Source organism: Anolis sagrei, chromosome X, assembly GCF_037176765.1.
Source record: "Anolis sagrei isolate rAnoSag1 chromosome X, rAnoSag1.mat, whole genome shotgun sequence".
Taxonomy (NCBI): domain Eukaryota; kingdom Metazoa; phylum Chordata; class Lepidosauria; order Squamata; family Dactyloidae; genus Anolis; species Anolis sagrei.
The window spans coordinates 58,609,576-58,637,029 of record NC_090034.1 but is presented as its reverse complement, the minus strand read 5'-3'; the positions used below and the strand labels follow the sequence as shown (position 1 = coordinate 58,637,029).

Here is a 27,454-nt window from a genome sequence, read left to right as displayed (position 1 = left end):
ATCACCCCTGACAGATGGCCATGGAGAGAGGCCGAATCCTAAGAGATTCGGAGATGGCCATGGAGAGAGGCCGAATCCTAATATTTCCCATAGAATCATAGAATCAAAGAGTTGGAAGAGACCTCATGGGCCATGCAGTGCAACCCCCTGCCAAGAAGCAGGAATATTGCATTCAAATCACCCCTGACAGATGGCCATCCAGCCTCTGTTTAAAAGCTTCCAAAGAGGGAGCCTCCACCACACTCTGGGGCAGAGAGTTCCACTGCTGAACGGCTCTCACAGTCAGGAAGTTCTTCCTCATGTTCAGATGGAATCTCCTCTCTTGTAGTTTGAAGCCATTGTTTCGCATCCTAGTCTCCAGGGAAGCAGAAAACAAGCTTGCTCCCTCCTCCCTGTGACTTCCTCTCACATATTTATACATGGCTATCATATCTCCTCTCAGCCTTCTCTCCTTCAGGCTAAACATACCCAGCTCCTTAAGTCGCTCCTCATAGGGCTTGTTCTCCAGACCCTTGATCATTTTAGTCGCCCTCCTCTGGACACATTCCAGCTTGTCAATATCTCTCTTCGACTGTAGTGCCCAGAATTGGACACAATATTCCAGGTGTGGTCTAACCAAAGCAGAATAGAGGGGTAGCATGACTTCCCTAGATCTAGACACTATGCTCCTATTGATGCAGGCCAAAATCCCATTGGCTTTTTTTGCCGCCACATCACATTGTTGGCTCATGTTTAACTTGCTGTCCACGAGAACTCCCAAGATCTTTTTCACACATACTGCTCTCGAGCCAGGCATTGTCCCCCATTCTGTATCTTTGCATTTCGTTTTTTCTACCAAAGTGGAGTATCTTGCATTTGTCCCTGTTGAACTTCATTTTGTTAGTTTTGGCCCATCTCTCTAATCTGTCAAGATCATTATGACACCTGCTCCTGTCCTCTGGAGTATTAGCTATCCCTCCCAATTTGGTGTCGTCTGCAAACTTGATGATCCTGCCTTCTAACCCTTCATCTAAGTCATTAATAAAGATGTTGAACAGGACCGGGGCCAGGACGAACCCTGTGGCACTCCGCTCGTCACTTCTTTCCAGGATGAGGAGGAAGCATTGGGGAGAATCACCCTCTTGGTTCGTCCAGTTAACCAATTACTGGTCCACCTCACCATAGTTTTGCCTAGCCCACATTGGACTGGTTTGTTTGCCAGAAGGTCATGGGGGACCTTGTCGAAGGCCTTACTGAAATCCAGGTACGCTACATCCATGACATTCCCCCCATCTACCCAGCTTGTAACTCTATCGAAAAAAGAGATCAGATTAGTCAGGCATGACTTGTTTTCGGTAAATCCATGTTAACTATTAGCGATGACCCTGACATTAAGTCCAGTCATGTCCGACTCTGGGGGTTGATGCTCATCTCCATTTCTTAGCCGAAGAGCCAGCGGTGTCCGTAGACACCTCCAAGGTCACGTGCCCACTGGCAGGACTGCATGGAGCGTCGTTACCTTCCTGCCAGAGCAGTACCTATTGATCTACTCACATTTGCATGTTTTCAAACTGCTAGGTTGGCAGCAGCTGGGGCTAACAGCAGGAGCTCACCCTGCTCCACAGATTTGAACCTGTTACCTTCCAGTCAACAAATTCAGCAGCTCAGAGATTTAACCCACTGCGTCAACGGGGGGAGTTGGGAGTTGTAGCTGGGATGCATAGTTCACCTACAATCAAAGAGCATTCTGAACTTCACCAACAATGGAATTGAACCAAACTTGGCACACAGAACTCCCATGACCAACAGAAAATACTGGAAGGGTTTGGTGGACACTGACCTTGGGTTTTGAAGTTGTAGTTCACCTACATCCAGAGGGCACTGTGGACTCAAACAATGATGGATCTGGACCAAACTTGGCACAAATACTCAATATGCCCAAATGTGAACACTGGTAGAGTTTGGGGGAAATAGACCTTGACATTTGGGAGTTGTAGTTCCTGGGATTTATAGTTTTTAGTTCACAAACTCTATTATTTGCCTTTCTCAAATAACCTGGACACCGCCGGGTCCCCAAGCTAGTTATAAATAACAATTATTATTATTATTATTGTTCACCTACAATCAAAGAGCATTCCGAACCCTACCAACAAGGTTGGACTAGATGGGGTTGGACTAGATGGCCCAACTCTATGATGATGATGTTGGTGATGAAGAAGAAGAAGAAGAAGAAGAGAAGATAATTGAGGCTAGATGGCCGTCTGTCAGGGGTGCTTTGATTGTGTTTTCCTGCATGGCAGAATGAAGGCGTTGAACTAGATGGCCCATGTGGTCTCTTCCAATTCTATTTATTCCTATCATTATAATTATTATTTATCATTAAGCAGAGGCTAAATGGTCATCTATGGGGGGGGGGGGCTTTAATTGTGCTTTTTCTGCGGTTGGACTAGATGGCCCATGGTGTCTCTTCCCAATTCCCACTTTATTATTATTATTATTATTATTATTATTATTAATAATAATAATAATAATATTGAGGCTGGATGGTCAACTGTCAGGGGTGCTTTGATTGTGATTTTCCTGCATGGCAGACAGAAGGGGGCTGGACTAGATGGTCCATGTAGTCTCTTCCAATTCAATTTATTATTATTATTATTATTATTATTATTAGTATTAGTATTAATTTATTAAGTGCTGGCTTTGGCATATAAAGCCCTAAACGGCTCCGGCCCAGTTTACCTGTCTGAAGGCATCTCCCTTTATGAACCACTGTGGAATCTAAGATCTTATGGGGAGGCCCTGCTCTCGGTCCCAACACCATCACAGGCGCGTTTGGCGGGGACGAGAGACAGGGCCTTCTCAGTGATCGTCCCCCACTTATGGAACTCCCTTCCTGGCAATATTAGATAATCCCCCCCCCCCCCCTATCCTTCAGAAGGATGAAGACCTGGCTGTGGGAACAAGCCTTTGGGGCAGCGCAATGACGCAAAATGATGTCCTGAGACGGTTTTTAAGCAACTTTTAATGTCCTGAGACGGTTTTTAAGCAACTTTTAATGTGGATGTAAGTGATTTTAATGTTTTTATATATTTATGGTTTTATGTCCCAGCATTAAAAGTTTGCCATATATATGTTGTGCTCTGCCCTCAGTCCCCTATGGGGTGAGAAGGGCGGAATATAAATGTTTTAAATAAATAATTTATCATTATTATTTATAATTAAGAGAAGGCTAAATGGCCATCTTGGGGAGGGGCTCTGACTGAGCTTTTTCTGCATAGCAGAAAGAAAGGGGTTGGACTTGATGGCCCATGTGGTCTCTTCCAACTATTAATAAATGATAATAATAATAATAATAATAATAATAATAATAATGAGGCTGGATGGTCATCTGTCAGGGGTGCTTTGATTGTGCTTTTCCTGCATGGCAGAAAGAAGGAGTTAGACTAGATGAACTACAACTCCCATATGCAAGTCCCATTGTTCACGGTCCATCCCCCTCCAAACCGCACCAGGATCTAGAGTGGTCATGGTGGCTGTGTGTGCCAAGTTTGGCCTTAATCAGTCATTGGTGTGGGTTGCAGTGGTCTCAGGAAGTGAGTGAGGTACTGCAAGTCCCATGGTCCATGATCCCACAGACGGTACCAGGACGTAGAGTGGGTCATGGAGACTCTGGGTGCCATGTTTGGTCTTGATCCATCACTGGTGTGGGTCACAGTGGTCTCTGGAAGCAAACTGCACCAGGACATTAAGTGGGCCACATTGGGTCTGTGTGCCAAGTTTAGTCCAGGCTCGTCATTCATGGGGGTCATAGTGATCTCTGGACATGAGTTTCTTTTCTTTCTTTTCTTTTTTGTCATGTCGGGAATGACTTAAGACTGCAAGTAACTTCTGGTGAGAAAATTGGCCATCTGCAAGGACATTGCCCAGGGAACGCTAGGATGTTTTTGATGCTTTAACATCCTTGTGGGAGGCTTCTTTCATGTCCCCGCATGGGGAGCTGGAGTTGACAGAGGGAGCTCATCTGCGCTCTCCCCGGATTCGAACCTGACAACTGTCGGCCTTCAGTCCTGCCGGCACGAGGGTTTAACCCACTGCGCCACTCGGGGCTCCCTGGAAGTGACTGAAGGTACTGCAAATCCCATCATCCATGGCCCATTCTCCCCTAAACCACACCAGGATGTAAAATGGGTCTTGGGGGTTCTATGTGTCAAGTTTGGTCCAGTTCCATCATTGGTGGGCATCGCAATGGTCTGTGGGAGCCAAAGCAATTGAAAGTACTGCAAATCCCATCATCCATGGTCCATTCTCTCCCAAACCACACCAGGATGTAAAATGGGTCTTGGGGGTTCTATGTGTCAAGTTTGGTCCAGTTCCATCATTGGTGGGCATCGCAGTGGTCTGTGGGAGCCGAAGAAATTGAAAGTACTGCAAATCCCATCATCCATGGCCCATTCTCTCCCAAACCACACCAGGATGTAAAATGGGTCTTGGGGGGTTCTATGTGTCAAGTTTGGTCCAGTTCCATCATTGGTGGGCATTGCAGTGGTCTGTGGGAGCCGAAGCAATTGAAAGTACTGTAAATCCCATAATCCGTGGTCCATCCTCTTCCAAACTGCACCAGGACGTAAAGGGGGTCACGGGGGTTATGTATGCCAAGTTTGGTCCAGGTCAGTTATTTGTGGAGGTTGCAGCGGCCTGTGGAAGCGGCAGCCAATCAGAAAGCTGCCACATACACCGCCCACCGCACACATACAAACACTGACTTTTATTATATACATAGAAGATGTAAATAGATTAATCAAAGACTGGATGGCCATCTGTTGGGAGTGCTTTGATTGTGCTTTTCCCTAATGAAGGTAGAAAGAAGGGGGTTGCACTAGATTGCCCATGTGGTCTCTTCCAACTTTTTTCCAACACAGAGAATTAGGAGGAAGATTCCTTCCATTTCTCCCGCAAACCATCTGGCCCCTGAGTATCGGCTGAGAACACACACAAACATTTAGAAAGGGAGAGTGGCGGCTCTTCTTACGCAAGGAGGTTGCAAAACCACAGCAGGCGAAAGCCTCTGCAACCACAGTGCTTCCAGAACTGTTGGAATGCTTTCTCAGTTTGTTTCGGAGAGATGTTTATCTCGCCCTCCTCCTCCCATGGCGCTCCTTGCCAGGGGAAATCTCTTTCCCGAATGGGACAGAGCTGGGGCGTGCGTGGGAATCCCTTCTTCTGACTGCACCAACTCACAAGCTCAGCTTTCCAAAGAGCTTGCACTGGTTTCTCCGTAAAGGTCGAGGGAGAGAACTCCTGGAAAGTGTCCGCCGTGCGCTGCGTAACCTGGACCCGGATAAAAGCAGAGGCCGGGACTATTCCTAAAGGAGAAGAGCCAGGAAGGGAGAAAACCTCCCTCCCTTCCTCAGAGCAAGACCCCGCAAAAGATCAGATCCAAAAGTCAAGCACATGGTAAAGTCTGATACGTACTTTTCTCCACACCACAAAGACTGGAAAGGTACCCCCGACAGATGGCCATCCAGCATCTGCTCAATGATTAACAATTTATTTATTTATTTATTTATTTACTTACTTACTTATTTATTTATTTCGGGTACTTTTACCCCGCCCTTCTCAACCCCTGAGGGGGGACTCAGGGCGGCTTACAAAAGGCACAATTCGATGCCTATACAAAAATTATACATAGTGTACCAAAACCATAGTTAAAACAATTATCACAGTTAAAACAATCATAACAATCAATATACATCACATCATATAAAAACTATTCACATGCTCAGCGTTCGTCTTTCAGAGTTCCAAATTCCATTCCATTAGTCATTTCCTGGCCATTCTCAAAGTCCTTTCTTTATCTGCACAATTGTCCAAATGCCTGGTCCCAAATCCATGTTTTCAGTTTTTTCCTGAAGGAAAGGAGTGATGTCGCTGATCTAATTTCCCCGGGGAGCGAATTCCACAGGTGGGGGGCCACCACCGAGAAGGCCCTGCTCCTCATCCCCGCCAACTTCACTTGTGATAGAGGCGGAGTCGAGAGCAGGGCCTCCCCAGAAGATCTTAGACTCCGGGGTGGGGCGTAAAGGGAGATCCGTTCGGACAGATACACTGGGCCGGAGCCGTTTAGGGTTTTGTAGGTCAAAACCAGCACTTTGAATTGTGTTCGGAACTGGATCGGCAGCCAGTGGAGCTGACACAACAAGGGGGTGGTATGCTCCCTGTATGACGCTCCGGTGAGCAGTCTGGCTGCCTCCCACTGGACTAATTGGAGTTTCCGAACAGTCTTCAAAGGCAACCCCACATAGAGCGCGTTGCAGTAATCTAATCAGGATGTAACAAGAGCTTGGACCACCGTGGCCAGATCCGACTTCCCAAGGTACAACAACAACAACATCAAAACAACTCTAGTGTCCAAAGTTGTAGGTCCTGGGATGTATCATTCACTTACAATCCAAAAGCACTCTGAACTCCACCAAAGATGGAATTGGATCAAAATTAGCACACAGAGCCCCCATGACCAGCAAAACATACTGGAGGTCTTTGGGGAAAATTCACCTTGGTTGGGAGGAGTTGTAGTTCATCTACATCCAGAGACCACTGTGAACCCAAACACGGATGCATCTGGACCTAACTTGGCACACATACCTGATATGCCGAAATTTGATTACTGGAGAGGTTTTTGGGGGGAGGGGACTGGTCTTCCTTTCTGGGAGTTGTAGTTCACCCACAACCAGGGAAATGGTGACCTCCACCAATGATGGACTTGGACCAAATTTGGCACACAGAACCCCCATGACGAACTCAACCTACTGGAGGTGGTTGAGGGAACTGACTCACCATAGTGGGAGTCGTAGTTTACCCTACAGCCAGAGAGAACATTGAACCCCACCGATGCATCAATAGAAACATAGTGTCTAGATCTAGGGAAGTAATACTACCCCTCTATTCCGCTTTGGTTAGACCACACCTGGAATGGTGTGTCCAATTCTGGGCACCACAATTCAAAAGAGATATTGACCAGCTGGAATGTGTCCAGAGGAGGGTGGCTAAAATGATCAAGGGTCTGGAGAACAAGCCCTATGAGGAGCGGCTTAACGAGCTGGGCATGTTTAGCCTGAAGAAGAGAAGGCTGAGAGGAGATGTGATAGCCATATATAAGTATGTGAGAGGAGGTCACAGGGAGGAGGGAGCAAGCTTGTTTTCTGCTTCCCTGGAGACTAGGACGCGGAACAATGGCTTCAAACTACAAGAAAGGAGATTCCATCTGAACATGAGGAAGAACTTCCTGACTGTGAGAGCCGTTCAGCAGTGGAACTCTCTGCCCCGGAGTGTGGTGGAGGCTCCTTCTTTGGAAGCTTTTAAACAGAGGCTGGATGGCCATCTGTCAGGGGTGATTTGAATGCAATATTTCTGTTTCTTGGCAGGGGGTTGGACTGGATGGCCCATGAGGTCTCTTCCAACTCTTTGATTCTATGATTCTATGATGCATCTAGAGCAAACTTGCCCAGCATAACAAACTTTTTAAGTACTGATGGACAGTACGGGGTGAATCTGGCATGATGGGAGTTGTAGTTCAACCACAACCTTGTTAATTGTCCAACCAGTTGGACAATTAACAACTGATTTTTGCAAATAACCCGGGCAACGCCGGGGATCCAAGGTAGTATACATAAATAATATTTTTTAAAAAAAACAAAAACACTTTTTGCCGTTCATGGGTTCTCTCTTTCCACCACCCTCCAAAAAAGCAGCATTCTCTCCTCCTCCCCACACTAACAACATCAGCAGTGGAAGAATATTTCTCTTGTGTACGTTTCAAAGGTGCTGAGAAAACATCGCACACCCTCGCGAATGGGCCAGAGTTGAACACAGCAGCAGCAGTGCCACTATCTTTAGCCTCTGTTTCCCATTATTGCGCAGGGCAGGAGAGGGAAGTTATAGAAGGGCAATAAAAACGCTGTTGATGATTACAGGAAAAAAAATAATCCCAGGACATTAAAACCAAACAGAGAGAACAAGAAGTCACTGGAAACGGTTGCTAAGGAATAGGTCTACCTAAGTCAACAATGTTGGGGGTGGTTTCCTACATACGCACAGCCCGACCTGCGTGAACTTTTCACACACTCTGATAGACAGGAGTGGCCGAAAAGGCTACGATGGAAGGAGATATTGGGGGCAAACAACACATCTGGCTCATTTGGCTTAAACAGAGGCCCATTCAATACCAACACACTCCATCTACAGTCATACCTTGACTTATGAGTTGAATTTGTTTTGTGACTGAGCTCTTAACTCAAGTTGCTCTTATCTCAAATCACATTTTCCCTCTGAAATGTGAGTATTTTGCCCTGGCTCCCTGGGTTAATTTTTTGAAAAATTAAAAAATGCATTTTATAATAATGACACCTCATAAAAAAGAATGTACAGTAGATTCTCGCTTATCCAACTTTCGCTCATCCAACGTTCTGCCTCTCGCCCGGATCCACCACTGTTTCAATACATTGCGATGTTTTGGTGCGATGTTTTGGTGCCAGGATGTTAACTGGTGCTCCTTACAGAGAGAGGTCAACCCTCCTGTTTAAGGAGCTCCATTGGCTGCCGTTTACCTACCGAGCCCAATTCAAGATGCAGGTGCTTACCTACAAAGCCCTAAACGGTTTGGGACCTGCCTACCTGCGTGACCGCATCTCCGTATATGAACCCACGCGCTCCCTCCATTCATCCAGAGAGGCCCTGCTCACAATTCCACCTGCGTCGCAGGCTCGTTTGGTGGGGACGAGGGACAGGGCCTTCTCTGTGGTTGCCCCCCGACTTTGGAACACCCTCCCCAAAGACATTAGACTAGCACCCACGTTGGCAGTCTTTAGGAAGAACTTGAAGACCTGGCTATTCCGATGTGCCTTTCCAGAATAGGATAACCTTCAGCACTATGTCCCAGAAGCACTTTATTAGAGCTTAAGACTCTCTGCACATTGCACTTGCCCAGAATCCCAACATATCACCTCTTACACCCAGCACTTTTTTAACCTGTACCCTTCATTGGCCCGGCCCTGGTTTTATTGCGTAATAGTGTAATGTTTTGTTTTTGTTATTGCTTATGTTTTTAATTTGCTTGCATTGTATTGTTATTGTCTGTTGTTGTTGTGTTGAGGCCTTGGCCTTTGTAAGCCGCATCAAGTCCTTCGGGAGATGCTAGCGGGGTACAAATAAAGTTTAATAATAATAATAATAATTCATAAATACAGTAATTACTACATAACATAACTGTGTACTAAACTGCTTTTTCTGTCGATTTGTTGTAAACCATGATCTTTTGGTGCTTAATTTGTAAAATCATAACGTAATTTGACGTTCAATAGGCTTTTCCTTAATCCCTCCTTATTATCCAACATTTTTGCTTAGCCAACCTTCTGCTGGACCGTTTCTGTTGGATAAGCGAGACCCTACCATAGGTTAAAACAAAACCCGGGCCGAGCAACGGCTCATAACTAAAGATGCTCATCTTATTGCTATTATTGTGTTTACTATTATGATAATTATTAATAACATTATTTTACTATTATTATGACAGTCATTATTACTATTATATTACTATTATTACGATTGTTAGGTTTATTCTTATAATAATTATTGTTGTTATTATTGCTATCACCTCACTACCTCTGAGGATGCTTGCCATAGATGCAGGCGAAACGCCAGGAGAGAATGCCTCTAGAACATGGCCATATAGCCCGAAAAAACCTACAACAACCCATTATTGCTTTGATTTTGATTTTTATGACAATATTACTATTACGGTATTATTTATTTATTTACTGTGTTTGTATACCGCCTTTCTCAGCCCGCAGGCGACTCAAGGCTGTTTCCAGGGCAACAATTCAATGCTCACAATACCATAAATACAATTTAAAAACATTAATATATAATATAAAACCACAACAAAATTAATAAAACATACTCACTACTCTTGTTTATTATGATGACCATTATTATCACAATTATTTATTATTATTTATTTCACAGTTTTGTATACCGAGCTTCTCAACCTCATTGAGGGACTCAGCCCGGTTTACAGCCATAAAAACATATACATTCATTAAAATATCATATATCACAAATTACAAAACAACTTTAAAAACACTAAATATAAAACTACAGTGGTCAGTCGTCCTAATAAGATGGATCTATATCTACTTCCATCCAGAGTCCTATGGTGTTGTCTCATTCCTCGAAGGCCTGACTCCACAGCCACGTCTTCACCCGTTTCCTAAATGTTAGGATGGATGGGGCGGTTCTGGCCTCCAGAGGGAGAGAGTTCCAGAGTCATGGGGCCACTACCGAGAAGGCCCTGTCCCTTGTCCCCACCAGCCGCGCTTGCGAGGCTGGTGGGACCGAGAGCAGGGTCTCTCCAGATGATCTTAGTAATCTTGATGGTTCGTAGGGGAGAATACGTTCGGGAGAATTATTATTACTATTATGATAATAACAATTACTACTATTGTTATTACTATCGTAATATTTATTGCTATGTTTATTACTATGACAATTATTATTACGTTTATTATGACATTATATATACAGTACATGCATACACATACATATCCCAGAGTCATGGAACTTGCTGATCAAAAGGTCGGCGGTTCAAATTTGGGGAGCGGGGTGAGCTCCCACTGTTAGACCCGGCTTCTGCCAACCTAGCAGTTCAAAAACATGCGAATGTAGATAGATGAATAGGTACCACTTCCGCAGGAAGGTAATGGTGTTCCATGCAGTCATGCTGGCCACACAACCTTGGAGGTGTCTATGGACAACGCTGGCTCTTCAGCTTAGAAATTGAGATGAGCACCACGCCCCACAACTAGACTTATTGTCAAGGGAAAACCTTTATCTTTACCTTTTAATGACATCATCATCATCATTGTTATTATTACTATCAAAAGTTCCTCTCCATCTCCTCTTTCATAGAATCATAGAATCAAAGAGTTGGAAGAGACCTCATGGGCCATCCAGTCCAACCCCATTCTGCCAAGAAGCAGGAATATTGCATTCAAATCACCCCTGACACATGGCCATCCAGCCTCTGTTTAAAAGCTTCCAAAGAAGGAGCCTCCACCACACTCCGGGGCAGAGAGTTCCACTGCTGAACGGCTCTCACAGTCAGGAAGTTCTTCCTCATGTTCAGATGGAATCTCCTCTCTTGTAGTTTGAAGCCATTGTTCCGCGTCCTAGTCTGCAGGGAAGCAGAAAACAAGCTTGCTCCCTCCTTCCTGTGGCTTCCTCTCACATATTTGTACATGGCTATCATATCCCCTCTCAGCCTTCTCTTCTTCAGGCTAAACATGCCCAGCTCCTTAAGCCGCTCCTCATAGGGCTTGTTCTCCAGACCTTTTATTATTATTACTATCAAAAGTTTCTCTCCATCTCCTCTTTGGGAATTGAGAGATTCCTTTACTTAATCTGTTGTTGTTATTATTACTATCGTTATGATTATTATTATAACAATTATGACGACAATTATTGTTATTATTATTACTATTGTTATGTTTATTATTATGCTAATTATTATTGTGACTATGTATTGTCGAAGGCTTTCATGGCCAAAATCACTGGGTTGTTGTAGGTTTTTTCGGGCTATATGGCCATGTTCTAAAGGCATTCTCTCCTGACGTTTCGCCTGCATCTACGGCAAGCATTCTCAGAGGTAGTGAGGTCTGTTGGAACTAGGAAAAAGGGTTTATATATCTGTGGAACAACCAGGGTGGGACAAAGGACTCTTGTCTGCTGGAGCTAGGTGTGAATGTTTCAACTGACTACCTTGATTAGCATATAATGAACTGACAGTGCCTGGAGCAAACTTTTGTTGAGAGGTGATTAGATGTCCTTGTTTGTTTCCTCTCTGTTGTTCTGCTGTTGTAATTTTAGAGCTTTTTTGTGACTATTATGACTATTACTGTTTTTATTAGTATTGTTATATTTATTATTATGTGAATGTTTGTTATTATGCCAATTATTATTACCATTATTATGACAGTTATTGCTATTTTTATGACTGTATTTTCATACACCTCATCCTTCCAAGTTGCTTCTGGTTTTTCTTTCCTAAATCCACATGCTGTACAACCCATCAGCTGAAAAAAAATATTGAAAAAAAAGGAACTCACACTCAAAACAGAGCAAGTAAAGTAAAACTCTGTGTTAGAAAGGCAACCAATCTAAACCAGCGAACACAAAGGCCTTTGAGAGGAGTCCTTCCTTGTTGAAATTCAAGGGCAGAAAGGAGCCTTTATCCTCTGCTTTGTCTGCCAGGACAGACAGAAAACAAGCATTGGAGACAGAGATGAGATAGGGATGGTGGGACATATTGATGAAAACACACATTGTGTTTGAATTGATTTTAGTTACCGTATATACATGAATATAACTGGAGTTTTTCCATTCTTTTTTAAGGCTGAAAAATCTCCCTTAGCTTATACTCGAGTCAAGGTTATTTATTATTTTACTCTATTATTATTATTTACTCTATTATTATTATTAACTTTATTATTTTACTCTATTATTATTGTTATTATTACATTTCCATCATTTTATTCTATTATTATTTTATTACATTTATTATTTTACTATTTTTATTACTACTGGGAGGATATGTAAACAGCACATTTAGAATAGGTTAGAATAACCGTTTGATCAGAGTTGGACAATCTTATCTTAAATTACAGTTTTGTGTAAATATTCAAAAACATTTAACCTACTACACCTATTTTTATTTTGAAATTTACTAGTAGCTGCTGCATTTCCCACCCTCAGCTTATACTTGAGTCAATATGTTTTCCCAGCTTTTTGTGGCAAAATTTGATGCCTCGGCTTATATTCGGGTCGGCTTATACTCGAGTAAATACAGTAATCCTATATATGGCTTTTAGCTTAGATTCTTAAATTAATTATCTTAATGTCCTAACAGTGATACACTTATTTTAAATCTCTTGACCCTTGGCTCTCATATGCTTGTGCGGGACTATGTCCCTCATCTCAAGTCATTTTCCATAACTTTTTCAGGCTTATTATTATTATTATATTTATTTATATTCTGCTTTTTCTCTCCATAAGGAGACTATTTCCAGCTCAAGTTCACTTGATTATGGTCAATGTCCAGTTCAACTTGAAATAGTCTCCTTATGGAGAGAAAAAGCAGAATATAAATAAACATAATAATAATAATAATAATAATAATAATAAGCCTGAAAAAGTTATGGAAAATGATCACATCAATCCACTCTGGGATTTCCGAATTCAGACTGACAGAGTTTTGGAGCACAAGACTCCTGACTTCACGACTGTGGAAAAAAAACAAGTATGGATTATCGATGTTGCAATCCCAGGTGACAGCAGAATTGATGAGAAGCAACTGGAAAAGCTTACACAATACGAGGATTTAAAGATCGAGCTGCAAAGACTCTGGCACAAGCCAGTCAAGGTGATCCCAGTGCCTAAAGACCTTGGCCTGCACTTAAAAACGATCGGCACTGACAAAATTACCACAGGTCAGCTGCAAAAGGCTGCAAAAGGCAGAGTGATCTTGTTTGCTGTGTATCAAATAATAATAATAATAATAATAATAATAATAATAATAATAATTAGATGCTCCGCAAAACCCGGAAGGTTTTCTTGTTGAAGAGTTTTACCAAGTTGTATATCAACTGTTTAAGTGCTTCCACTTAAAATGCTTGTATAACACATCTCTTAAAAAAGTGATAAGAAAACAGTAGCGACATGCCGGCTTTGGGCGTGGAAGTAAATGTGAAAATGAGTTTAGCAAGCAATCAAACCAAAGCCTTTGTTTTCTCTCTCCTGGCAAGCCCCAAACACAAGCAAGGCATCTTAAATGGATAACATGATAAAACATTTTAAAGATAAGACAGGCTGTGTTGACACAACCCGTTCACCCTGCAGCTTCTGCAGTTCCTTTAAAAAGGAAAAAAGCTGCCATCGTGGGCAGTGGACTAGCAAAGCTGAATAAGCAAAAATAAACAAAAACATAATAATACTAATAATAGATACATAGCTGCTTTGAGTCTCCTGGTGAAGTGAAAAAGCGGGATATTAATAATAATAATAATAATAATAATAATAATAATAATACATTCTAATACTAATAATAGATACATAGCCACTTTGAGTCTCCAGGTGGAGAGAAAAAGCAGGAAATAACAATAAACTATATACATAAAAATGTAATGTTAGTTTGTGGGATTAACATAACCCAAAAACCACTGGACAAATTGACACCAAATTTGGACACCATACACCTATCAGGCCAACGAGTGACCATCACTGGAAAAAATAGCAGAAGAGACTTAAAAAGCCAAAAAATAAAAAACACATTACAACGCATGCGCCAAACCACATATATACACAAATAAATAAATATATATATATACACACACACATATATATACACACAAAACATATATACAAAGACTGAGCCACAACAACGTGTGGCAGAGGACGGCTAGTTTCTAATAATAATAGATACATAGTCACTGAGCCTCCAGGTGGAGAGAAAACGCAGGGTATAAATAAACATAATAATAATATGTTCTAAAACTAATAATAGATACACAGCTTCTTTGAGTCTACTTGTGGAGAGAAAAAGTGGGGTATAAAATAATAATAATAATAATAATAATAATAATAATAATAATACATTATACCTAGCTGCTTTGAGTCTCCTGGTTGGGAGAATAACAACAAAAACAACACATTCTAATAGTAATAATAAATATAGCCATTTTGAATCTCCTGGTGGAGAGAAAAACTAGGATATAAAAAACAAACATAATAACAATAAAGTGGAACAGCAGATTAAACTGTTGAGCAGAACTTGCTGACCAAAAGGTTGGCAGTTCAAATTTGGGGAGCAAGGTGAACTACCTGTTAGCTCCAGCTTCTGCCAACCTATCAGTTTGAAAACATGCAAATGTAATAGATCAATAGGTACCAGTTCTACAAGAAGGTAACAGCGCTCTATGTAGTAATGCCGGCCACATGACCATGGAGGTGTCTACGGACAAAGCCGGCTCTTCAGCTTAGAAATGGACCACCCCCTAGAGTCGGACACAACTAGACTTCATGTCAAGGGGAAACCTTTACCTAATATAATAATAAATATATAGAATCTTTGAGTCTCCTTGTGGAGAGAAAAAGCAGAATACAAAATAATAATTATTCTTATTTTTATTAAAAAAAACAAATATGGTTCGTCGATGTTGCAATCCCAAGTGACAGCAGAATTGACAAAAAGCCATTGGAAAAGCTTACATGATATAGGGATTTAAAGAGAGAACTGCAAAAACTCTGGCACAAGCCAGTCAAGGGGGTCCCAGTAGTGATTGGCACACTGGGCGCAGTGCCTAAAGACCTTGGCCTGCACTTAAAAACTTACTTAGGAGATACCTTGAAACTTGAGGATGATGGTCATCCAGATGTGGTGTGTTGGCGGTGGGTCCATAGGTGGCTGTGGAGCCCTATTCTTGATCCGCAAGTTCTCCCGCAATAAGGACATCGGTTTCCAAGTGGAAGGCAGTCCCAGTCTGGGTTGGCTTGACGCACCTTCCTCTTGGTACATTTCTCCCTTTGTGCCTCTTCAAATTCTGCAGCACTACTGGTCAGCAATGCCATCACTTAAAAACAATCAGCGCTGACAAAATGACCAACTGTCAGCTGCAAAAGGCCAACCTACTCGGATCTTCACGCATCATCCGCCGATACATCACACAGTCCTAGACACTTGGGAAGTGTCTGACATGTGATCAAATACAAAAGCCAGCATACAGAACTTATTTGCTGTGTACAAATCTTGTTATGTATCAAATAATAATAATAATAATAATAATAATAATAATAATAATAATAAATTACCTCTCTGGCAATGCTCATAGGTCCAACAGCGGGCGGTGAAGATGCCGTTGAACATGGTGGGCAGGCAGTTGCTCTTCCCTTCGGCCAAGCCCGGGCAGACGTCCCCGCACTCCTCCTTGTCGTCCTTGTTCTCCACAATGTAGTTGTCCTCCACCGAGTCTAAGATACGGGACCAGTCAATGGTGGAGAGGTAGCAGAGCTCAGGGTTCTTCTCGATGCGCACGGCACCCCGGGTGATGTTCATGAGGCTGTGGAGGCCTATCTCCTTGAGGTGAGGCATCTCGAAGAGGACCAGGGCATAGTTGAAGAAGAGGTGCGTCCCACGGATGACGGTCAGGTTAGGGAAGAGTGTCTTGAGGCTCTCCAGGCCATAAACCCGGAAGAAGAGCAAGTAGTCGGTGATGACGGTCAGGCGGGGGAAACTGAGTCCCCGGAAGTCCTCGCCTTTGGTGTGGAACAGGAGCAGGATCTGAAGGTGGCCCTCAATCACCGTGCAGTTCTCCAAGAGGCTAAAGAGGGTGACGTTGTTCCGGATGTTGATACTGGGGCAAACTGCAAGGAAGAAAGGCAGGGAAAAGGCAGGTGAGCCAACAAATTTTGGATCCTGTCCTTCGAGTTCTGAGCGTATCTCTCCCTATTCAGTCCCATCTACCAATACGATCAGCCTGCCTTCTGATTCCATCATCCAAGTTATTAAAAAGATGCGGAATAGCCCTGAAAGGCCCAGGAGAAGCTTCCCTTTGGCACCACAAAAGTTACTTCTTTTGATGATGAAAAGGAGAAATAGGTAATACTGTGTAACATGATATAACCACAAAAATAATTAATAATAATACAATATGACAATAATATAACAATATTATAATACTAGCTGTACCCGCCACGCTTTGCTGTGGCCAACCTTCCCTCTTTCTCTCCTTTGTTCCCTCCCTCCTTCCTTCCTTCCTTCCCATCTTTCCTTCTCTTCTTCCTTCCTTCTCTATCTCTTTCCTTCCTTCCCCCCTTTTCCTTCTCTTCTGCTGTCTCTTTTCTTCCTTCTTTCCTTCGCTCCCTCTTTCTCTACATTCCCCCCTTCCTTCGCTCCCTCTTTCCCTTTTTTCTTTCCTTCTCTCCTTCCTTCCTTCTCTAACTTTCCTTCCTTCCCCCTTTTTCTTTCCCTCCCTCTTTCTCTCCTTTCTTCCTTCTCTACCTCTTTCTTTCATTCATTCTCTCTTTGCTTCCATGCTTCCTTCTCCCTTTCCTTCTTTCTTTACCTCCCTCTTTATTTTCTTTCTTTCTTTTCTCCCCTTCCCTCCCTCTTTCTTCCCTTTTTCTGTGTTGTCATTTAGCTTTTTGGGGCTTTTTAAGTCCCTTCTGCTGTGTTTTTCAGTGTTTTTATGACTGAAGGACATACATTGGGTAGTTAGGTGTATTGTGTCCAAATTTGGTGTCAATTCCCCCAGTGGTTTTTGCGTTCTGTTAATCCCACAAACAAACATTACCTTTTTATTTATATAGATAATATGGCAATAATATAACAAATAATAATATAATGAATAATAATATAATGATATAATAAATAATAACATGATTAATAATACATGACATATAATACCAATATAACAATATAATAACATAAACAACAATATAATAATTAATCATTGATCATTAATGATTAATAATAATATATTTGTGAAGTTCACCTGTTTCTGAGTGCTGTTCCTTATTTACTCTCTTGATTCTGGTGTTCTAGACCACTCTGACAACCACCACATTGTGAAGCACGTGGACAATTTCAACAGAAAGGAAGAAACCATGACAGGGAACAAAATCTGGTTACTAGTATTAAAAAACACCAGAATCAAGACAGTAAATAAGGAGCAGCACTCAGAAACAGGAGAACTCCAGACAGAAAACAATCAACTGCCATTTAACATCTCCCAAGCAGAGGATGTCTTCAGGCAACAACAACCAGGCTAACTCTATGCAGATACCCTAACTGATTGACTTTGCCGCTGCAAGGCTACTCAATGCTAATAAAGCTTTCTAATTGCAACACTCACACTTGCTTCAAACAGACAAGGGTTCTTTCTCCCACCCTGGACATTATTCCACAGCTTCTCCACCCCACCCACCCCGGCTTCACTGTCAATAGAACCTCCAAAAATGCCATTAGCCACAAATGCAGTCCATACTCAGAAACATGGGAACTCCACACAGATAAGGGTAATACAAACAAAATTTCTATCAGAAGTTAAACAACAGAGAGCCTAAAGAAGAGAAATAAGAAAATCAAAATAGAGAAATATAACGAATTGGAAAGGAAATTTATATTGAAATGGTCTAGGACCCCAGCCAAACTCGCATGTATGATAAAAAGGAAAATCCCAATGTGTTGTTGGCACTGCAGAACAAAGAGAGAACGGAATGCTCATATGTGGAGGGAATATACAAAGGTAATAGTCTTTCTATTTTATAGAAATACATTTTATTATGTATCTTTTATAAAAAATACAGTGTAACATGTGTACTGATAGAATTTTTGAATCAAAGATATGTTTATTGGGAAGGTCAAATAAACAAAAGTATTGCACTACATTATAATAACAGCAAGGATATTATTTGCATGTATAAAGTATTGCACTACATGATGATGATAACAGAAGCAAGAATATTATATACTGGCTTAGGTACCCGGCATTGCCCAGGTTATTTGAAATCATCATTTTTTAATTGTACAAAAATGCATAAGATTGTGGGTGAACTACATCACACATCATGAGGAATGGCTTAAGGAGCTGGGCATGTTTAGCCTGAAGAAGAGAAGGCTGAGAGGAGATATGATAGCCATGTATAAATATGTGAGAGGAAGTCACAGGGAGGAGGGAGCAAGTTTTTTTCTGCTTCCTTAGAGACTAGGACATGGAACAATGGCTTCAAACTACAAGAAAGGAGATTCCATCTGATCACGAGGAAGAACTTCCTGACTGTGAGAGCCGTTCAGCAGTGGAACTCTCTGCTCCGGAGTGTGGTGGAGGCTCCTTCTTTGGAAGCTTTTAAACAGAGGCTGGATGGTCATCTGTCAGGGGTGATTTGAATGCAATATTTCTGTTTCTTGGCAGGGGGTTGGACTGGATGGCCTATGAGGTCTCTTCCAACTCTTTGATTCTATGATTCTATGATGAGCGAAAAGCTACTTGAATGGTCAACGGAGACAGAAGCAATAAAAAACTGTATAATTAAATGGGCCGAGAATTTTACGCCCGTCATCATTGGTAAAGAGTCTGGGAGTCCTTTTGGACCCTCTGCTGACGATGGAGGCCCAGGTCTCCTCCGTTAGCAGAACCGCCTTTTTTCATCTGCGGCAGGCTAGACGGCTGGCCCCCTACCTGTCCAGGGACGACCTAGCTACGGTGATGCAGGCCACGGTCATCTCAAGACTGGACTACTGTAACGCCCTCTACATTGGCCTTCCTCTGTCGGTGATCCGGAAGCTCAAGTTGGTACAAAATGCAGCTGCTCGGCTTCTTGTGGGAATTCCGATGAGATGCCACATAACACCAATCTTACTGCAGCTGCACTGCTTACCAATTGAGCACCGGATCACTTTCAAAGTGATGGTACTCACCTTTAAGGCCTTGCATGGTCTGGGGCCGATGTACCTGAGGGACCGCCTCACCCCCTACCAACCCCAGAGATCTCTCCGTTCTGAGGACCAAGATCTATTGGAAGTCCCCAGTGTCAAGACCTTGCGTCTTACAGCAACCAGACGCAGAGCCTTCACAGCAGTGGCACCATCACTCTGGAATATTCTGCCACCTGAAGTCCGTGCCTTGCGGGACTTACCAGCTTTCCGCAGGGCATGTAAGACATACCTGTTTCGACAGGCTTTTAATGTTTGATATTGTCGTTTTTAAATTGTTTTAAATTGCTTTTAAATCTTGTTAGATTTTAGCTATTCTTGTAAGCCGCTCCGAGCCCCAGGGGAGTGGCGGCATATAAGTTTAAATAATAAAATACAAAATAAAATAGAGGGAGGGCCATTGGCGTCTCCTGAGTAGTAGGAGCTATAGCTGTTTGTGGACGCGGGAGCTTGTCTGTGGAAATGGACACCCCAGCCACATGTACACATACATATTTTCACTTTTATTGCATGTATAGATCATCATCACCATTCTCCTCCTTAACCATCAATTTCTGGACACCTTCTGAAAGAGTCTGGACGGCTCCCTTGCTGGGGATGCTCTATAGCCGGGATGCCCTGCATGGAGCAGAGGTTGGACTTGATGGCCTTGGGATTCAACTCTGGGATTCTACAGTTCTCTTTCCTCTTTGGGATCCAATACCCCACTATCAGTTTGGTTGCATGCCTTGCCGAAAGCTCTGTTGCTGCAAACTCCAGCCTTGCAGCAGCGCTGAGTTTGCAACCTGAGCTAGATTTAGACTTCATTCCAGGCCAGGGAGGGCAAACGTTGCAGGAAGGACGAGTCCAAAGGCCTTGAGCTCCGGGAGTAATAATCATTGACAACCCTGTCGTCCTGCACAAAAATAAGGCCCTGGCGGCACTCCTGTTGAAATCTGCAAAAAGAGTCTCTTCATTTGGCATCCCATCTTGTAAATCATCCCTGGAAGCTTTTGCCTTCTTCCAAAAAGCTACGTGCAATATGTTGTCATGTCATGAAAGGCAATATCGACAAGGCTTGGAGCAATGAGATGCTTGAAAACTTGCAAAGAATCAAAAGCAGGGATTTCTCCCCGCCCCAAAGAGTTTTAAAACACACAATCAATAGAAGAATTTCTTCTAAGGACTGTGTGCATTGGAAAGAGCAACTGGAAACACTTTCTACAGCATTGATCACCAAGTTGGGGAGACAAAGTGGGCAACAGAGAAGGCACTAGGCCAGTGGTTCTAAATCTTCCTTAATGCAGCGATGCTTTAATGTTGTGATGACCCCCAACCATAACATTACGTTCATTGCTACTTCATAACTGTCATTTTGCTACTGTTATGAGTTGTAATGTAAATATCTGATATGCAGGAGGATGTTCACTGGACCAAATTTGGCACAAATACCTGAGATGCCCAAATATGAATACTGGAGCGGTTGGGGGAGATTGATTTTGTCATTTGGGAGTTGTAGTTGCTGGGACTTATAGTTCACCTACAATCAAAGAGCATTCTGAACTCCACCAACAATGGAATTGAACCAAACTTAGCACACAGAGCTCCCATGTCCAAGAGAAAATACCTACATCCAGAGAGCACTGTGGACTCAAACAATGATAGATCTGGATCAAACTCAGCACAAATACTCGATATGTCCAAATGTGAATACTGGTGGAGTTTGGGAAAAATAGACCCTGACATTTGGGAGTTGTAGTTGCTTGGATTTAAAATTCACTTGCAATCAAAGAGCATTCTGAACCTCACCAATGATCAAATTGGGCCGAATGTCCCACACAGAACTCCCATGACCAACAGAACATTCTGTGTGTTCTGATGGTCTTTGGCGACCCCTCTGACACCTCCTCCCGACCCCAAGGTTGAGAAACGCTGCACTAGGCAAATTATTATTATTATTAGGAGTAGTATTAGTAGTATTAGTATTCTACAGAACTGAACCCTGGTAGTTGGAAGTGGTGTCAAATTGCATTAATTCTAAAGCATAGATCACCAAGTCGGGGAGAAGAAAGTGTGCAACAGAAAAGGCACCAGGCTCCACTCGCATTATGGCTGGCAAGATAAGGAAAAAATAAAAGATTATCTCCAATGTCATAATATTTTCCTCAAGGAGTTGTTTGCCAAGCCGGCTCTGCTTTGGCTTTCAAGGTTAATCAGGAAAGCGGTGGGCCAGAAAGCCAGGGCCAACTCTGGATGTACGTGAACTACAACTAGCCCAAATTAAGGTGAATTTCCCCCAAAGCCCTCCATTATTTTTTGTTGGTTATGGGGGTCCTGTGTGCCAAGTTAGGTTCAGGTCCATCTTTCGTGGGCTTCAAAGTCCTCTTTGATTGAAGGTGAATTTTAAATCCCAGTAACTACAACATCCAAATGTCAGAGCCAATTCTCCCCAAAACCCACCAGTATTCAAATTTGGGCATATCGGGTATGTGTGCCAATTTTGATCCAGATCCATCTTTATTTGGGTTCACAGCGCTCTTTGGATGTAGGTGAACTACAACTCCTATAAATCAAGGTCAATTCCCCCCAAAAATTTCCAGTATTTTTCATTGCTCATGGGGGTTCTGTGTGCCAAATGTAGTCTAGGTCAATTGTTGGTGGGGATCACAGTCCTCTCTCTTGATGCAGAGTGAACTACAACTTCCATCATCAGGCCCCCAAACCCCTCCAGTATGTTCAGCTATTGATCAATTCTAATCTGTTTGCTGTGCACCAAGAGTAGGAAAGTTATGGAAGAGGCAGTGGGCGGGATCATGCAAATTCCACACCAATAGAGAGAGTCAGGGGCACTTCCTGCTGGGTTTCTCTAGCCTCAAGGCATTGCCTTGCCTTAATCCTTTGAGTCCCTGTAGTTAGTATTCTAGGTGTCTAGAGCTGCATCGGACGGGTAACAGGAGAAGACTCCATATTATCTGGCATTTTCGGTTATCCGATGTTCTGCCAACCCGTTTATGTCGAATAAGCAAGACTCTTGTATATAGTGTGTGAGAATGCCCAAAACAAAGCCTTGTGGAAACTACAGTCACAATGCTAACCTCTCCATTGGGAAAATAGCTTACAAAGATTGTGTGTAAGCTGTGACATCAATTAAAAATGTTTCAATACTCACTACAAAATTGGGGAGGGGGACAAATTGTTTTTGATGGTATTTCCGAAATTATGGGCCTAAAAAGTTTTGTAACTATAACAATTTTTTTGTTCCTTTTTTGTTAAGTAATTAAGCACATGGGGAAACTTCAGGGGCTAATTTCTCCCTCATTTGCAGAGCTATTGTGATGAAACTTGCTATAATTGTACCATACATTTCCCACTGTTAGCCCACCAAGTTTCAGAACATTACACTGATACACTAATTTTGGGGGAAAATTTGAATTATTTACAAACAATTTTTAATAAAAACTACAAACAAGAGCTATCTGTCTGAATTTTATACACAATGCACAAGATAACCAGGGCATCAATCCCCAGACATTTCAGAAAGATTCACACATTAACTGATTTTTGGAGATTTTTAAAAGTTTAGACAAAAACATTTATCCCCAAAAAGCCACAACAAAAATCCCTTTGAATGTCTGTCTGTCAATATAACGCACAATTAACCATAGATCTTCAACTTTGCACAGATTTATACTATTACTTACTTACTTTAATCCTCTTTGTTAGATTCAATAATTTTATGTATTATTATTAGACTGACTCTAAACAGCTGGTTGCTGCAGCCCTCATTGGGTCCTTCAGATGCGGAGCACTGCATTCTGGAAAATGTGGTTTGGGGCAGGTCCTTTTGGATTCTATGCCACGGTGGGCCTCGCCTTCCCAAATTACATTTCCCAGAATGCTGTGCTCTCTCAATCTCTTTCCCAGCTCAGCTAGCTGCCCTTTTTTAAGGCGACTGGCAAGCAGTCTGGGTCTCCATTTAAACAGCAGCAATTGCCTCTTTGGCTTTGCCAAATTTGCTTAATACTTATCTTGAAAATTAAATTGACTTTGAGAGGCTTCAGAATGTTACAAAAATTATTGATAAGTGTTTCAAGTCTTAATTTTTTTTCCTGCCTTTCCTGTATGTTTCTTGATGGCAATTCGTTTGCACAAATCTAACAAATTACTAACGATTTACAGGACTAATGATAATTTTGCAAAGCCTTAATATACACATAACCATAACCATATATATATCTTGTGTGTGTGGATAGCTAGATAGATAGATATAGATAGATATAGTATGATACACTCATAAAGGCTTGGTTTAACTGCTAGTTTGCTAGCAAAACCGAATGACTGCATCACAAAAAGCATGCCGCCAATGTGAAAACTTTGGAAAGTTCTAACGCGTCTCTCTCTGCTAGACAAGGTTTAAAATGACTGAACTGGTCCCAAATGGGTTTTTGTATTTCCTCCATTGGAATTCTCAACCCAAGACCACAACAAGCACATCTGCAACACCTCTGCTTGCTTTTGAACGCTTGCTCTTGAAAAAAGGTGTGGAGGGAAACAATCCTTTTTCAAGGGCAACTTTCCCAAAGATAAGAAAGAAAGGGAACAAAAGGAAAACCAAAGCGCCAAATTGGACGGACTCAAGCTCTGGATAACATTGCCCAAAACCGCCAGAGAGGTGAGAGCCTCCTTTGGGCACCTCTTTTTTAAAAAACATATTTTATTATGGTATAAACACAAATCAGCAAACCATATTCCAAGTGTTACAAGCATAAATCCCAAGTAATTCAACAAATGTGAATGGCATTATGCTAGTTTACACTGATGTAAATTATATTTTTCCCTCCCTCTCACTCCCTCCTCAACCACAAAATATTTCTACTAATCTTGCAGATCCGGCCACTGGTGAAGTCTTTATATTTTTTTTCTTTGATGTAATCGTTGGCTCCTCCATTTTTCACCCAGTTGAAGTAGACCTTCCATTATTTATGTCATTTTGTTTGTCCATTCTTGTTGCTTGCTTAGTCATAATTCCCGCAATATCTAACAACACTTGATCATACATATAATCATTCCAATTATTAAATGTCCATTTCAATTTGTCTTTCCGTCCTCTAGCGATCACAGCATGTGCTGCTCTTATTGTTACTTTAAATAACTCCTGGTAATTGATTGATATATTTGGGTGATGCAACACTCCTCATAGTAGCAAATCATTATTAATTTGAATTTTTATCTGCAATATCTCCTGAATTTTTGCTTGTATTATTTGCCAGAATTGTTTTATTTCAGAACACTCTCACCACATATGTGAATAAGTACCTTTTTCTTTATTTCAGTGCCAACACTTTGAATTCATCCCTTTTACCATATAAGCCAGTTGTTCAGGGGTTCTATACCATCTTAATACCACCTTTTATTCTAATTCATTATTATTTTCTGTTTTTATTTTATTCATGTTCCTTTTTTTTTTGTCGTGTCAGGAGCAAGTCGCTTCTGGTGTGAGAGAATTGGCCGTCTGCAAGGACATTGCTCAGGGGATGTCTGGATGATTTGATGTTTTTATCATCCTTGTGGGAGGCTTCTCTCATGTCCCTGATTCATGTTCCTGATTTATTTCCTCTATTTCTTGTGTCCTTAATGATTTAACCTCATTCCATTTGTTACGTATTGCTGTAATCATAAACTCCTTATCTTCTACCATTAAACTGTGTATTTTTGCCACTGTTCCTTTACTTGCTTTTTCTCTTGTGTGTCAGCAATTTATCTACCTTTAATTTTTCAGTGGGCTGTGCAGCCTCTTTTTTTACCTTTTCCCAAATCCCTCTTAATGTTAACCAATTCTCTTTTCCCCCTTTTCCAAAAACTCTGGCCAATTAATTATTTTTCCATCTTGTTCCCACATGTCTTTTACACCCCTTAATCCCTTTTCTTCTAAGTTATTTGCTGACCTTTCAGGAAGTCCCATGATTTTAATTGGAGTCTTTCCAGATATTTTATATGTCCATAGTTTTTGCCGTTTTTGCCAGCAACTGAATGCTACCTTTTTCGGTCCTGTTAGTTTTTCCTTAATTTTGTTAATATCTCTGGTGTATAATCCATATTTTCCCCATCCTAGATTTATTTCGTTCTCTACTTTTATCCATTTATCTTCTCCCTTTAAACTTATTTCTAATAATGCTCTTAACTGGAAAGCCTCAAAGAGGCTTTGGGCACCTCTTTGAGCCACACAACAAATATGGATGGTGCAGCCAATGCCGCAAACAGGAAAGCAATATTCTGGTCTCATAGAGACATTCAATGGATTGTCAAGGGCTTTCACAAAAAGCTGGAATCACTGCAGTGTTGTTGTGTGGTTTCCGGACTCTACGTCCAATGTTTTCTAGAACAGGTATGAGCAAACCCAGGCCTAGGTTCCGGATACAGCCCCTTGGGATCTTTTCTTAGGCACTCCTCTCTCTCACCATCCTACCCTTCTTTCCTTCTCTTTCCTTCCTCCTCCCCATCCTCTTTCTCCTTCTTCCCTTTCATCCTTCCTTCCTTCCTCCTTCCCTCCCTACCTTTCCCCTTCCTTCTCCTTCCCTTCCACCCTTTTGTCCTTCCTTCCCTCTTTCCTCCCTCTCCCTTTCTCCTTCCTTCCCTTTTGTCTTTCTTTTATCCTTCCCTCCTTCCATCCCTTCTCTTTTTCCTTCCTCCTTTCTTCCCTTCTGTCCTTTCTTCCCTTCCATCCTTTTGTCTTTCCTTTCTTCCATCCCTCTTTCCTCCCTCCTTCCCTCTCTCCCTCTTTCTCATTGCATCACTGCTTTCCTCCCTTTCATCCTTCCTTTTTCCTTCCTCCTTACTTCCCTCCCTCCCTCCCTCCCTCCATCCTCCCCTTCCTACCTTTGTCCTTCCCTCTTTCCTCCCTCTCTCCCTTCTCCTTCCTTCCCTTTTGTCTTTCCTTCCTTGTCTCTTTCCCTTATCCTTCCCTCCATCCCTTCTTTTTCCTTCCTCCTTTCTTCCCTTCCACCCTTCCTTCCTTCCTTTTGACCCATGAGGTGTCTTCCAACTCTATGTTTCTATGATTCTTTCCTTCCTCCTTACCTCGCTCCCTTCCCTCCTTCTTTTTCCCTCCATCCTTCCCTTCCTACCTTTCATCCTTCCTTCTTTCCCTCTTTCCTCCCTCTCTCCCTTTCTCCTTCCTTCCCATTTGTCTTTCCTTCCTTGTCTCTTTCCTTTAACCTTCCCTCCTTCCTTCCATCCCTCTCTTCCCCCTTCCTTCCCTCTCTTCCTCTTTTCCTCTCTTCTGTCCTACTTTCCTTCTTTCTTTCCTTCCACCTTTCCTTCCTTCCATCACTGGGCAGCCAGTCCTCCTAGCAGGGAGTGCTAGAATGCAGGCCCCAAGTTAGAAAATTTGCCCAGTCCTGTTCTAGCAGCATTTGCTCCAATTTTCGTTTCGCCTGTATCTGTGGCTACTGACATCTTCAGAAGATCTGATGGTATGTGTGTCTGCATATATATACATACACACACATGTACAAACACACACACCCCTGTGGAATAATGTCCATGGTGGGAGAAAGAACCAATTGTCTGTTGAACAAGTGTATAGAGTGCAGTTTGCAAGCTTGATCTGCATGTGTTGAGCGGGATCTACCCACGCGCATTCATGAAGATCACATCACCAATCAATCAATTTTATTTAATGCTTAGACCATGGGTCTTTCACATACAGAACAAACTAAGTCCCTATAAACCCAATTACAAAATTATAAAATATCCAACAACGCAACATTAAAAATACTACCTAATAAACTAGCACTTGCTCCATCAAAAGCCAAGAAAAATTCATTACTGAGGACTTAAACAAAAGAACTTTGGATATAAGCAACCACAAAAGAGTGAGGTAAAAGCATCCCCAGCACAGTCAACTGCGATATCAGCAATGCCTGGATAGCATAGTCAATTAGTGAGGGCATCTGCATG

The 27,454-nt window shown here is 42.2% G+C and overlaps 1 protein-coding gene across 1 annotated transcript in view; it reads right to left on the bottom strand.

The window, feature by feature from the left end:
• The window catches only part of INSR (insulin receptor), a 114,407-nt gene that overhangs the window by 67,192 nt on the left and 19,761 nt on the right, over positions 1–27,454 (bottom strand). Inside the window, exon 2 of the mRNA XM_060784848.2 lies at positions 15,895–16,446. Within this exon, the coding sequence (XP_060640831.2) occupies positions 15,895–16,446 (552 nt within the window). The remainder of the gene's footprint in view (positions 1–15,894; positions 16,447–27,454) is intronic.